Raw genomic sequence first — 12798 nt, 5'->3', positions numbered from 1 at the left:
TATTCCACATACAATTATATTAGCTTAATTAATTTGTGTCTAAATTATGATTGTTAGAATGGAATTCAATTCCAAGCATCCAAACGGGGCCTAAGTGAAATGTTTGTTTAGTTCCGCAATAATTAAGTTAAATATCTCTGTGAGGTCAGTCCAAACAAACTGCGTCTTATTTGGGATGATAACTTGCTGTGCATTGAAAAAGGTGGTTGCTTCAGAACTCGTTGGATGACCAATGGATGGCATCCAGGACTTTGCCTCACAATATTAGAGAACCTGTGCCGGTCTAACAAGGTCATCACCAAACTTAGTCCTAGCTCAGTCTTAATGGGAGTTTCAGAGGCATTAAATTCTACGTCACATTATCAATTTTGTTGACTTGCAAAATAATTAAGATGAGAGAGAAGGGGGAGTTTCATCGGATGAGAGAGTAGTTTCATCCCCATGACACTCAGTTGGTTTGGTTACCTAGTTTCTAATCTTAGTAACTATACAATAAAACTGTGCACCTAAATTAGCCTTATATACCCTGGTAGTCAGTTGGGCACTTCACGAGGATACCTAGGGTTCTAACCCTGTCACCAAGGAACCCCCACATACGCAATATAATCATTTTCCACTAACTAAGTTTACCATTCTGGTTATTACTCCATATTAAAATAAGTGTGTCTCAGCTAGAGCTTTTCGTACTTATATTATTCACTCTGGGTTTTGCAGTATTGGTTCGTATGGTTTTTCGGTTATTCCCTTACCATGGGAGTAGTTTTTGGCATTGCTTCTGCAGCTGGAACCAAGCACATGTCAACGCAAGTGAGAGCCTATGCACTGAGCATCCGTGTTGCAATATCGATTGCTACCACTATTTGGTCCGCGATCAAGTGCAACCAAGATCTTCTCGAGCAGGAATATTTTTGTCGTATTGAGAAATAGGAGCGCAATTTGTTCTTAGTACACTAGCTTGCTTTAGTAATCTTTTAGTTCATTTGTTCATCTGAGTTTGTACCTTATACCACAAATATCAATCTGTTAAAAAAGAGATGCATTCATACAAATATCCTAAACTTTTAGTCTACAATAATGCACTACATAATATAATGGTTTGTGCATGCGAAAGATTCGGTGAAGCTAAATTTTATAATGCATAAGCCTACTACTATGTTGCTCTTACCTTTCAGTATAACTCAGTTTCAGACTATGCATGGTTTGCAGTTTGAAATGAACTGGGCAGTAAACATTTCAATCCCTGAATTAGGCCTGTTCGCTTCAGCTTATAAGCCGGCTGAAAAGCTGAAACGGCTGATTTGTTGTGAGAGGAAAATACTGTTTGGTGGCTGATAAGCCAGCTGAATAAGCTGAAGCGAACAGGCCAAATTTTAACATAGGATTATCCCAATCTTTGGTGTATAACTCCGTACTGAACTACACCTCTGTTGCATGTGTTCTAATTTTTAGGCTAGCACTCTTGATATGCTTGCATGAGTTGAAATACGACCCTGAAATGCTCGTCACACATGCTCAGCACGACAGCACATGCAATTATGCAAATGGTGGGGACATGATTAAATTATCCGTATTTACATGCTTGCATCAAGCTGTAGTGAGTTTGGTCCTAATTCATTCGGCTCCCGTGCTCCTCGAACTACATTCAGTTCAGTCAAACAATGGGAAGGTTGCTGTGCGTCTTTTTTCTCAGGTATTCTGAAACTTATTCGGGAATAGCACTCCACTCCCTGATTATATATGCTCTGCATCCTTCAGTTCAGTAGTTCTTGGTGCATGATTTAGCAACAAGTTAATAATTGGGGACATATGTGTTCCATTATGATTGTTTGCCGTTGTTTTCAGAAAAGTTTTCTGATTCGTCGTGGGGTATCTACCTATAAGATTTCAATAACAAAATGGCCTGAAATAACTGACAACTTACTCTGCATCCTCTTTATCTTTGTATGACTGTATCTGATTCACCGTGAACTGTTTCTTTTCTCTCCTTGTCATTTCGGCATCATGTACTCTTAACAGCTGCGAGGAGCAAGTCATCCACATAGAACACTTTTTTCACACCCCGAAATTGTTGGATTTCAGGATGTGATTAAAAAGAATAAATAAACAATGATTTTCTCATAATTTTAATTTTTTGCCAACATTTATTTTCTTGACAGGAAATTTAGTATAGGAAAAAATAATTGGTTGTTTTTTTAAAATTAAATAAGGTTGCTCTGTGTGTACTGCATTCATGCTGGTGCATTGATTTTGGTTGTTTGAATTCAAAGTTGCATTTGAATTCATGTTTGAATTTTTCTTAAACAATAGGAAAAACCTTTTCCTTTTCCCTCCCTTTCTTCCCTCTTTTTCGGCCCGCTTTCTTCTTTTGGCCCGGCTCCGCAGCAGTCAGCCAGCAGGACGGCCCAGCACCCCATCCTCCATACCGGCCCAGCAGCAGCCCAGCTTCCAGCGCCAGCCCGCTCCCGCGCCACTCCTCCGCTTCGTCCCGATGACAGGCGGGGCCCCCCTCCTCCCGCCGCTCCCGAGCCGGACCGCGCCGCCCCGCGTCTTGGCCCGCACGCCAAGGCCGCCCCCCCGGGCCTTCATAAAGCAAGCCGCCGCACCCCCCCGAAGCCCCACCAGACCCTAAACCCCGCGCCCCTGCGCTCCAGCGCCGCCGCAGCCCGAGTCCGAGCGCAAGCGCACACCCGCCGCCGTCGATCTCCTCCGTCGCCGCCCTTCCGTTGACGAGATAACCACCTGGAGGTTTGCAAGGAGGTATGGAAGCCGCCCGTTCAAGTCCCGTTCGCTCTCGTGCCGTTTTCCGCTAGCCCAGGCTCGCCGGTGTTTACCGCCGCCGCGCCGAGCCGCCTGCCGCCGTCGCCACCTAAACCACCACAAGGACACCCTAGATGAGTTCTCCGTTCCATAAGATGTCTCCAGGGCTTGATCCCGTCGAGAATCCTGGCCGGATGCTCGAGATCGAGTCGATCCCGGCGAACTGCTCCTGTAGCGCCGCTAGCCTCCGCCGCCCGCGCCGACGTTCACACTGGAACCCGCCGCTACCGCCCGATCTCATCCCGACGGTCCGGATTGATTCCCACCAGAGTCAGTACTGGTCAACTCGGATCAATCCCGAATCAGCCTCGGCTGTTTTGCAAAAGAAACCCCTAGCTTTCCAGTTTTTGCGCCCGCAGTTTCCTAGTTCAAGGATCATTAGATTTAGGTCCTGTTTCTTCTGTTTAAGCCCCTAACCTTTACAGTTTTCGTGCACGAATTTCCTGCTTAGCTCTTTCATATGTTACCCCTTCAGTTTATATACACTTAATTAGGTGTTGGCCCTCGGTTTCTTGCAGTTAAGCCCCTAGAAGTTTCTAAACCTTGCCAGCAAGTCCCTAGAGCTTCGTTAAGCCATATCTTTTGCGTTTTAGCTCTGTTTAACCTCGTTCTTATTGTGTTAGATTCATATTAACTTAAATTACGTATTAGGAGCAATGTTGATCACATTCTCTATTTTTTAATTTATTCAAAATATTAATATGATTAAGTACTTATATACTTGCTTTTCTAACTAAAACCTAATTAGAGTTCAACCTTGTATTTTCATAACTAATGTAATTTGGTTAATGTTTATTTAAACAACTCTTCCAACTAAAAGCTAATTAGAGATATACCTTGGCTTTTCATCAATTAAACTCAACTTGATTAATGTGTATTTAATTTGTTTTATAAATAAGAGCTGCATAGATTATATCTCGGATTTTCATAATTAAATGTTAATTTGACTAATATTAATATAAATGTGTTTTTTTAATAATATTTGGTTAGTTCAACCCGAATCATAAAGCTATGCGTTTAGATATTTATATATACTTTATTTTTAAATTAAATATTTCATTTGCATAAATTATATGTGAATGTTTATAAATAAAATTTGACTAAGTTCTACATCGTCTTTTCATATATAAATATAACTTGCTAAGGATGTTTCTCTAAAATATCTTTACATTGTTTTCTTTATTAAAATATATATGAAACATGTAGGCTTTTCTTTTTCTTTTATAATTCAAATCTCTCGTCGTCAAAGCCCTTCTAGCTGCTCTTGAATCGAACATTGCTTCAAGGTAGCGTATGCTGTTTCATAGTAATGCATTCTGTGATCCCATATCTTTGGTTGTCTCGAAAGGGGGTAAAAAAACTGACTATGTCTGCTGCTTCCAGGTCAGAGAAGCAAGCACAGCAGCTAAACAAATCTATTTGGAAGGCAAGCTCGGCCATATCATCTGACAGCAGTTTTATGGACAGCATTCACACAGCCATCACGGTAAATTCCTAGTTTGCTTTTACCGTCTTACGTACATTTTTGCATGTAAACTTCAATTTGATTTTGATAGTATCTGTCTTCTTTATCAGCCAAGCACTCTGGATAACCTCCTTCTGAACTCAAATGAGAGCTTCTTGTTCACCGGTAAGCTGGTGAAGCACGGTGGCGTGCCAGACAACATCTTGGATGGCAGGGATCTGGTGGAGCGTGAGGTCCTACCACCACCGCCCTCGCAGGTTGAAAATGTCAGGGTGGTAGCAGATCTTGATCCTCTTTCTAAGGGGATTGAGGTGGATTGGGAGGTAATGGGAGTGATTTGGAAGGTATTTAATTCTTCACAATCCCGTTCAACCCCTTTCAATACTTTTCGAACCGAACAAGCCCTTAATGTCAATGGTAATACAAAGAGCCACGAAGATGTGAAGGATGTCGAGTCTGGTATGACACGCGAAAGCACCGCATGTCATAATAGTGGAGATGACGGTGTAAACACCAACGGTGATACCGGATGTCAAGATCATGTCATTGATATAGCACCTCAAGATGATGCCGACCCCAAGAACTATTGTGTTGTATGCACTCACCCTTCAGAGTGGGTGGCTATCGGGCGGTGTGGCCACCGTGTTGTCTGTCGCAAGTGCATGGTGCGCATCCGTTTCTTCCATCGTAACAAACGTTGCTGCATCTGTAGAACCCGCTGCCCAAAAGTCATTGTCGCTAAGAGAGACGCCAGCACCGATATCCTATCGACCTTACCTCTGTTTGCACTCCGAGAGGGACGTGTTGGGAAACTCTGGTACCACAGGCTCACGGCGGCCTACTACGAGGACGAAAAAGAGTACAATGCAGCGAGAGTTGCATGTGATGGAATACTGTCCCCATTCTTTCGTCCCTGGGTACGTACTCTTATTTGTATTCTATTGTCAAGATTTTCCATATTAAAATAAGTGTCTCAACTAGAGCTTTTCATACTTATATTATTCACTCTGGGTTTTTGCAGTATTGGTTCGTATGGTTTTTCGGTTATTCCCTTACCATGGGAGTAGTTTTTGGCATTGCTTCTGCGGCTGGAACCAAGCACATGTCAAGGCAAGTGAGAGCCTATGCACTGAGCATCTGCGTTGCAATGTCGATTGCTACCACTATTTGGTCCGCGATCAAGTGCAACCAAGATCCTCTCGAGCAGGAACGTTTTCGTCGTATTGAGAAAGAGGAGCGCAATTTTTTTTAAGTACACTAGCTTGCTAGGGTGTTTAGTAATGTTTTAGTTCATTTGTTCAGATGAGTTTGTACCTTATACCACAAATATCAATACGTTAAAAAAGAGATGCATTCATACAAATATACTATACTTTTAGTCTACAATAATTCACTACATAATATAATGGTTTGTGCATGCGAAAGATTCGGTGAAGCTAAATTTTATAATGCATAAGCCTACTACTATGTTGCTCTTATCTTTCAGTATAACTCAGTTTCAGACTATGCATGGTTTGCAGTTTGAAATGAACTGGGCAGTAAACATTTCAATCCCTGAATATGCTCTGCATATATTTTTTAGATGATGATGTTCTGCATCTTTCATGACATGAGTTGGAAACAAGTCATGATATTAAAAAAAATGTGTTGCATTCTACTATTTTAACAAAGCTTTTGTCATGGTAAGGTGGGTAACTGGTTACAAAAATTTCATGCAGAATGACATAACTGATTTTGTTCCTTCTGAGTTTTGGATTAAGAAACATACAGTATAATTCTCCTATCCTTTTCTTCTTTAATTTCATATCGTGTGAATGTGACATGTGCTGTGAGTAAATCGTAATCTCGAATGCTAAAACACTATAAGTATATAAACAATCACATAGCATACATGATACTAGTGATAATATTGCATTTTTCTTGGGAGGAAGTCTACTCGTATGATTGAGAACTGACTCTGTTGAGTGGGTGTTCGCATCATGTGGGTGTGACACAGTCACTGCGAAATACTATGAGATTAAACCTGCGTTGCACTGCATTTATTTTTAGCGTAATTACATTAGATGAACTCTGGGCGGAATGTATAAGGATCCTATCTTGTCACTTCAGTTTCATGGATGAATTGAACAGAGGATTTGAGTGTTGGGTCCCGGAGTGCGCTCCATTTTTCAGGAGATGATGAGTTTTAGAAACATGGTGCTACCCTGGAACTTATGTGTTGGACTTGTAAGTGTTGCATTGCATTATTTTGAGCGTAATTTTTGTGATAGCAAGACGAGTAACTTGTTATAGAAATTCTACGGTGAAAGGCATGAGAAATTGCTCTGTTTCTGAGATCTCGGATGTAAACCACTGCGGTATGAGAAATTGCAAAAATGGGCCGAGAGAAGCCCATCAGCGGCCCCAGAAATGAAGCTTGTTTGAGTTGGGCCCACTGTTCGGAGCGAAAAAGCAAATCCGTTCGGGAAATTGGATTGGCTGGTGCCAGCCAGGCAGCCAGGCCTCGTCTCGCTCCGACCCGAAGCATAAAGCGGGTTAGTATAAAGCGGCGCCACCGCTGGCCCCGGCTCGATCATTCCCGTCGTGCACACCCAACCCCACCCACCCACGGCGAAGGCGCCTAGCGAATCGAGGGTTTCGTCGTCGAGCGAGCGAGAGCGCGCGATGGCGGCGGTGGAGGGAGAGAAGAAGGGAGCGATGGAGGCGGAGAAGGGAGAGAATGAAGCGATGGCGGCGGCGAAGGGAGCGCCGGTGGAGGAGAAGGGAAAGGGAGCGGAGGGAGCGGAGGCGCCCGACGAGGAGGGGACGGGAGAGGCGGCGGTGGAGAAGGGGAAAGCAGTGGCGGAAGCGGAGGAGGCGGCCGGCGCGAAGATGATCACCCTGCGGAGCACGGACGGGGAGGAGCGTTCCATGTCGGCGGCGGCGGAGAAGCTGTCAGTAGTCCTCAGCAACATGATCGAGGACGACTGCGCGTACAACGTCGTCATCCCGCTCGAACGCTCCGCCACCGTCACGAGGACTCTGGACACGGTGATCCAGTACTGCGTCAAGCACGCCGACGAGCCCGTCCACGACTCCAACCCCAGCACCGCGGGCGGCAGCAGCAGCGTCGTCGTCACAGCGGTGCCCGAGGACCTGGAGGAGTGGGATCGCAAGTTCGTCGAGGGCCTCAGCGCGGACGACCTGTACGACCTCCTCCTCGCCGCCAACCACCTCAGCATCCAGGGGCTCATCGACGTCGTCTGCCAGAGGGCCACCGACATGATCAAGGGCAAGACCACCCAGCAGATCCGCGACACCTTCAACCTCCCCAACGACCTCATCCGGCGGACGAGGCGAAGTTGCGCCAGCAGCACGCCTGGGTCATCGACTAGTAGGATTCTTCGAACCCACTTTGTGCTCTGCTCTAGCATCTCACTAGATCTGCCGGCCTAGCGCGCGGCTCCGTGTTCTACCGCGTCTTTTCTCTTGACGCGCATTGTAGTGACTGTTTCGTAGTTATCTTTGTGTAGAACTGTAGATAGGTCCCGATCAACACTCGGTCTACCACTTGCTTAGTATTTTCGTTTCGCCTTGTCGAAGAACAGAATGGAACGTTTGGTGGAAATTTGAACTGCTTGCCTGAAGGATGAAGTGAATGAATATCCTATCCTGATTTACCTGTCATTTTTCGATTAATATCATGAAATTGCTATTAGTTTCTGCCCTGTATGTGTTCTACCACCATCGATCGATTGTGTTCTACCTATTGCTATTGATCTCCTTGCATGACTGGCATGATTCGTTTGTTGCCGAAATGCATGACATGTTTTGTTCAGTTCAGTGCAATTGGCAGCAGTATGATAGCTCAACCTCTGCAGTTCTGCTTTTATTTAGTTGCAGTGAATATTTTTGTACTGCTTGCATGAACTGACTGAATGATACACCATGAATTTCTCTATCTCTGGTCAATCTGTTCGACTACTCTTGATCGACCTGCTTGCATGAATATATGAACTCCTGAAATGTGTGCAATTGGTGGTAGCATGGCTGGTGGCTGCAACTGGTGCCCCATCTCTGTAGTGACCTGCTTGCATGAAGATGGAGCAAGTATTGTACCCTGAAGTTGATTTTGTTTTTGTCTGATAACATTCAGTTCAACAATAGGAAGGTTGGTCTGTATCTCTGTCCCTGATATTCTGGTACTCATCTGGCATGTGGGCCGTACAAGCGTGTATTGGTTCTCTACGAGCGTGTATTGGTTCTTAAGTTTAAGCGTAATGCAATTTCAGACTATGCCTGGTTTCTGAGTATGAATTGAACAGGGGAATAGCATTCCAATCCCTGAATGTGTTCTGAATCTTTCAGTACATGAGTTGGCAACAGATCATAATATTGGAAAGTATGTGTGTTCCATGGTGCTGTTTTGGCATAATCTTGCTATGGTGAGGCCGTGAGGTGGAGTAGCTGGCTACAGAAATTCCTTACAGAATGACATGAGAACAGATAACTGATTCTGTGTCTTCTCCGTTTTTGATACTGAACGACGTGCAGTTTCTTTGTTCTTTTCAAGTCTCCCAATTCAAGATAATCAAACGGCGAATGCTGAGACCAATTCAACAGCCTCTCCCAATTCAAGTCTCAATGAATTATGGCACAATTTTCACAAACATCCACAAACGAAATAATCAAATCATCCAACAAATCTTCAGAGGTAGTAATAAGAGAGCAGAGGCGCGGCCACGGCGGCCACGACGGCGAATGCTGAGACCGGCGATCGGGCTGCCGCCGACTTCGATGCGCCTGGGCTGTTGGCGGCCGGTGCCGATCCAGAAGCAGGTGCAGGACCTTCAGCATGGAAGCAGAGTAGTGAGACGACGAAAGATAAGCGAATCACACGCACAGCTTAAAGGACAAAAGGTAATGTATACAAGACCCAAGTTTTTCTTCAGTTCAGAACTTGTTTCAGTGCACAACTGATGACTCTCCACATCATTTACTGAGATCTAATAGGCATGCGAGTTAAGATGGACCTGATGGATACAAAATTGGCTGCCACCTGTCCCATCTCACTCTCTCCCACGCCCATATTTTATTTTGGACTAGAGACGTTAGTAATTCAGATTACGCGTAAGTGTCCTATTAATTAAGATTTTCACTTGCAGATGACTGTCAGCGTGCCAAGACAAAAACGCACAGCGTTCAGGCTTCAAAAATCTGTCTGGTCTATCATCGTTCATGGTTTTTTAGAAGTTGGAACCATTTTGCTGCCAAGAAAGCTAACAATACTGTCACCATCTAGGCACAATTCAGCCCTATTTTAGGCCTAAATTTTAACATATGATTATCCCGATCTTTGGTGTATAACTCTGTACTGATATTAATGAACCGAAAATTGGTAACGTAGACAGGCTAAAAAAAATTCAAAATGGACGCATCATTTTGCAAAAACTGAAAAATAAAAAAAGAACATAGTAGTATCTATTACCTTCAGTAGGGGCGCCGGGCACTTTGACTGCAAGAAAATAATAATAAAAATTAAACCAAAAGGCTAATATCTGGAAAACTAATAAAAAACAAAATACAACACGCAGAGTTTCACTCATCACAAATTAACATACGAAAAACAAAACTAAAATAATTTGGCCTACACATCTTTCTTTTGAAAAAATGGGCTCTTGTCTCAAGGGGGGAAAAAAGAATAAGACGAGATCGGGTTGTGTTAGCGCTTACTGTTGCACTTGCTGAAGGCGGCCTGGTCCTCGCCGCACGCGGCGGGCAGCGTGGCGGCGCGGGTCATGTTGATCGCGACGGGGTACTTCTGTTTGAATGCGGCGCAGAGGCAGGCGACGGTGGCCGGGCTCTTGAGGGCGCCCTTGACGCCGGCGCAGCACTCCATGGCTGGCTTTCCCTGCGGGCTCCCCTGCTGCACGTACGAGAGGCACGGGAGGAGCCCCGCCACCGCCGCCCCGCAGTCCATCGATGACGACGGGGCCGGCGCCAGCGCCTGCGACGCCGCGCCGGACGCCAGCGCGAGGACGGCCACCGCCGCGAGCAGGCCGAGGCCGAGGCGCGCCATGTGGTTGGTTCCTTGGTTGGTGTCGCGACTAGCGGCCGCGCGAGGAGAGGGGAGGCTGGCGCTGGCTGTGGGCTAGGGAAGTGGGAGGGAGGGAGGGAGGGAGGAGCTGGGGCGCCGGGTGGAGGCGGCGGCGCGCGGTTTTTAAAGGCGGCGGAGTCGTCGCCTCCCGTGGCCAGCGCGGACGACGAGGTATTATAGGGGGTGCCGTTGCCTATCGGTATCTGCGGGTACTCAGTTGTGCGCCACCGCTACGTCGATCAGGCCCCAACGGCTAACTGAGAAGACGAGAGGAACCCGCGAGGCACGCCCACGTCGTCTGCCGCCGGATCCGCTGGCGCGCGATCGCGACGGCGACGCCAGGCCGCGCCCGTGCGCGGAGCGGGAGGCCGAGAGGATTTAATTTTAGTCCATCCAAACATGCCCAAAGGCACCGTACGCCGCCGTAACGTGCATTCGGCCGCCGCTGGCTGTTGCGCCGCGCGCGCATGTGTGGGCTGCGCCATTTTTCGCTAGACATTTGCAACTGCCACGACTCAAGTGGTGGCCACCCAAACAAAACTGGTGCGATCGCGTGCAACGGCATGATGCGGCCATGCAGCCATGTGATCGATTGGGTCGTCTTCCAGGCTGCGCGGCCGCTGCACATGCTTTGGCATCTAGCCGGGCGATAAGCGTATAAATTATCGTGCACTTCATTCCTAACGGATGCTGCCATTTGGTTGGTTATCTTGTGCAGTAGGATCAATCAAATGCTGTGAGATCTCTCTCCAGCTAGCTAAGATAATCAAATGCTGTGAGATCTCTCTCCAGCTAGCTAAGATAATCAAATGCAGTTCATTCCTCTCTCTCTCTCTATTCAGTGGTCAATGCGCCACAAGCTAGTACACGAAATAGCTTGCTGAAGGCTAGAGCTGTATAACAGTTTGTCTTGTCAGCTGGTGGAGTTGAGACCAATCTTAGGGGTGTTTGGATATACACTACTAAACTTTAGCACCTATCACATCAGATGTTTGATACTAATTAGGAGTATAAACATAGTCTAATTACAAAACTAATTGCACAGATGGAATCTAATTCGCGAGACGAATCTAATAAGCCTAATTAGTCCATAATTTGACAATGTGGTGTTACAGTAACCATTTGCTAATGATAGATTAATTAGCCTTAATAGATTTGTCTCGCGAATTAGACTCTACCTGTGCGATTAATTTTGTAATTAGCTCATGTTTAGTCCTCCTAATTAGCGTCCGAACATTCGATGTGACCATGCTAAAGTTTAGCACCTCGTATCCCAACACCTCCGTATAAATAAACACATAATGCGTGTGTAGAGAGAACAGCAACGGATACGGATACAACTGGATGCACGTTTACCATTTTTTTCTATGTACACCTGCTGCGAAGCTGTGTCCTGATGGATTCAAACGCTCTGTCTACAGTTGACATGCATGCCCTTATCTATTTGGTAAAGGGCCCACACGGCCACACCAAAGTATCACGCATAGAGCAATTTCCAACGGTATCTATTTTCTCACTGCAAGCTCAGTCTGGAAAACGGTAGGGGAGAAAACTGAGCGTACCAATTTGTGCGAAGTTACGCGCTTGCACATGCGGACCGCGCTTAGAAGAAAAACGTTCAGTTAAATTTAAAGGAAAACAGTACAATATTTCATCCAAATATCCCGTTTACCAGGTTTATTTTTTTAGTTTTCAATATATTTTGGGGGAACAAAAAAAGTAAGCGCATAAAAATGATTTTTACCCTCTTCGATCATTTAATTTGGAGTTTTCGCATAATTCATTAATAATTTCTGACAATAAAAATTCAATTTCATTTCCTACATAGCCCAACGACCTACAAGGTCCAAAAAGGCACAGGCCCAAACTAGCTAGCCTGATTGCATGCCCTTTGTTTGTCAATGTAAAGGCACATTTTTGTTTGAAAAGTGAAACTATACAAATTTTGATCAATAGATAGTCAGATTGTATGCATCTTCATTCTTCACTTCCTTCAGTGTACAAAAGTTGCACCAATTGATTATTATTCGAACTAAAATGCTAAGATGATGTTGATTTTGTAAAAGTTGACTTTGTTGTTATGCTAGGCAGAAGGCATGAGGAAGGCGGAGGCACAGAAAAATAGTTTAATTTCTCACTTAAAAAATCATATTTGGGAAATTTGCGTCAGAAAAGGCATGAAAGTTAACCGAACCAAATGGAAACGTTGCTTTGTGTAAATATCAAGACAAATTATCTCTACTGCCAAATTTCCTAAGCTTGTTTCCTCTGCAAGATGAAACTCGAACGATTAAGATATATTCCAACTAGTTAAACGTGTCACTGTTCAATCATTAGAGTATATTATGGGGGTGTTTGGGAGGAGTGGGCTAAACTTTAGCCCTGTCACATCGGATGTTCGGATACTCATTAGGAGGACTAAACATAAGCTAATACAAAG

At 45.0% G+C, this 12798-nt stretch overlaps 3 protein-coding genes across 4 annotated transcripts; 2 read left to right on the top strand and 1 right to left on the bottom strand.

The window, feature by feature from the left end:
* The first annotated feature begins 4071 nt into the window (after nucleotides 1-4071).
* On the top strand, nucleotides 4072-5645 carry LOC101760768. The gene is made up of 5 exons (XM_012843857.2): nucleotides 4072-4103; nucleotides 4201-4303; nucleotides 4393-4626; nucleotides 4711-5199; nucleotides 5304-5645. The coding sequence occupies exons 2-5, from the start codon at nucleotides 4277-4279 to the stop codon at nucleotides 5532-5534; spliced, it is 981 nt and encodes a 326-aa protein (XP_012699311.1). The 5' UTR covers nucleotides 4072-4103; nucleotides 4201-4276; the 3' UTR covers nucleotides 5535-5645.
* Nucleotides 5646-7153: 1508 nt separating this feature from the next.
* LOC101760358 (SKP1-like protein 1B) lies at nucleotides 7154-7717 on the top strand. The gene has a single exon (XM_004958328.2). The coding sequence runs from the start codon at nucleotides 7154-7156 to the stop codon at nucleotides 7715-7717; it is 564 nt and encodes a 187-aa protein (XP_004958385.2).
* A 408-nt stretch (nucleotides 7718-8125) lies between these two features.
* On the bottom strand, nucleotides 8126-10434 carry LOC101759948 (non-specific lipid transfer protein-like 1). Of its 2 annotated transcripts, XM_004958327.4 has the most exons (3): nucleotides 9995-10434; nucleotides 9750-9776; nucleotides 8126-9109 (listed from the first exon to the last, which is right to left on the bottom strand). In XM_004958327.4, exons 1-3 carry the CDS (start codon nucleotides 10338-10340, stop codon nucleotides 8970-8972), a joined length of 513 nt encoding a protein of 170 aa, XP_004958384.1. In that variant the 5' UTR covers nucleotides 10341-10434; the 3' UTR covers nucleotides 8126-8969. The 2 variants fall into 2 exon arrangements, with proteins under 2 accessions (XP_004958384.1, XP_022679855.1); XM_022824120.1 differs by lacking the exon at nucleotides 9750-9776.
* Nucleotides 10435-12798: the final 2364 nt, after the last annotated feature.

This window comes from Setaria italica, chromosome II (genome assembly GCF_000263155.2).
Source record: "Setaria italica strain Yugu1 chromosome II, Setaria_italica_v2.0, whole genome shotgun sequence".
In the NCBI taxonomy this organism is placed as follows: Eukaryota; Viridiplantae; Streptophyta; class Magnoliopsida; order Poales; family Poaceae; genus Setaria; species Setaria italica.
The sequence above is the reverse complement of the archived record's forward strand: the minus strand, read 5'-3'. Positions and strand labels throughout refer to the sequence as shown.

Excerpts from the sequence above, each read along its gene's own strand:
- LOC101760768 (XM_012843857.2), top strand. The coding sequence starts at position 4,277 with ATGGACAGCATTCACACAGCCATCACG. Across the intron at positions 4,304-4,392 it reads GCATTCACACAGCCATCACG|CCAAGCACTCTGGATAACCT; the intron begins GTAAATTCCTAG and ends CTTCTTTATCAG. Across the intron at positions 4,627-4,710 it reads TAATGGGAGTGATTTGGAAG|AGCCACGAAGATGTGAAGGA; the intron begins GTATTTAATTCT and ends GGTAATACAAAG.
- LOC101760358 (XM_004958328.2), top strand. The coding sequence starts at position 7,154 with ATGATCACCCTGCGGAGCACGGACGGGGAGGAGCGTTCCATGTCGGCG.
- LOC101759948 (XM_004958327.4), bottom strand. The coding sequence starts at position 10,340 with ATGGCGCGCCTCGGCCTCGGCCTGCTCGCGGCGGTGGCCGTCCTCGCG. Across the intron at positions 9,777-9,994 it reads CGCCTTCAGCAAGTGCAACA|TCAAAGTGCCCGGCGCCCCT; the intron begins GTAAGCGCTAAC and ends ATTTTCTTGCAG. Across the intron at positions 9,110-9,749 it reads GCCCGGCGCCCCTACTGAAG|GTCCTGCACCTGCTTCTGGA; the intron begins GTAATAGATACT and ends TCCATGCTGAAG.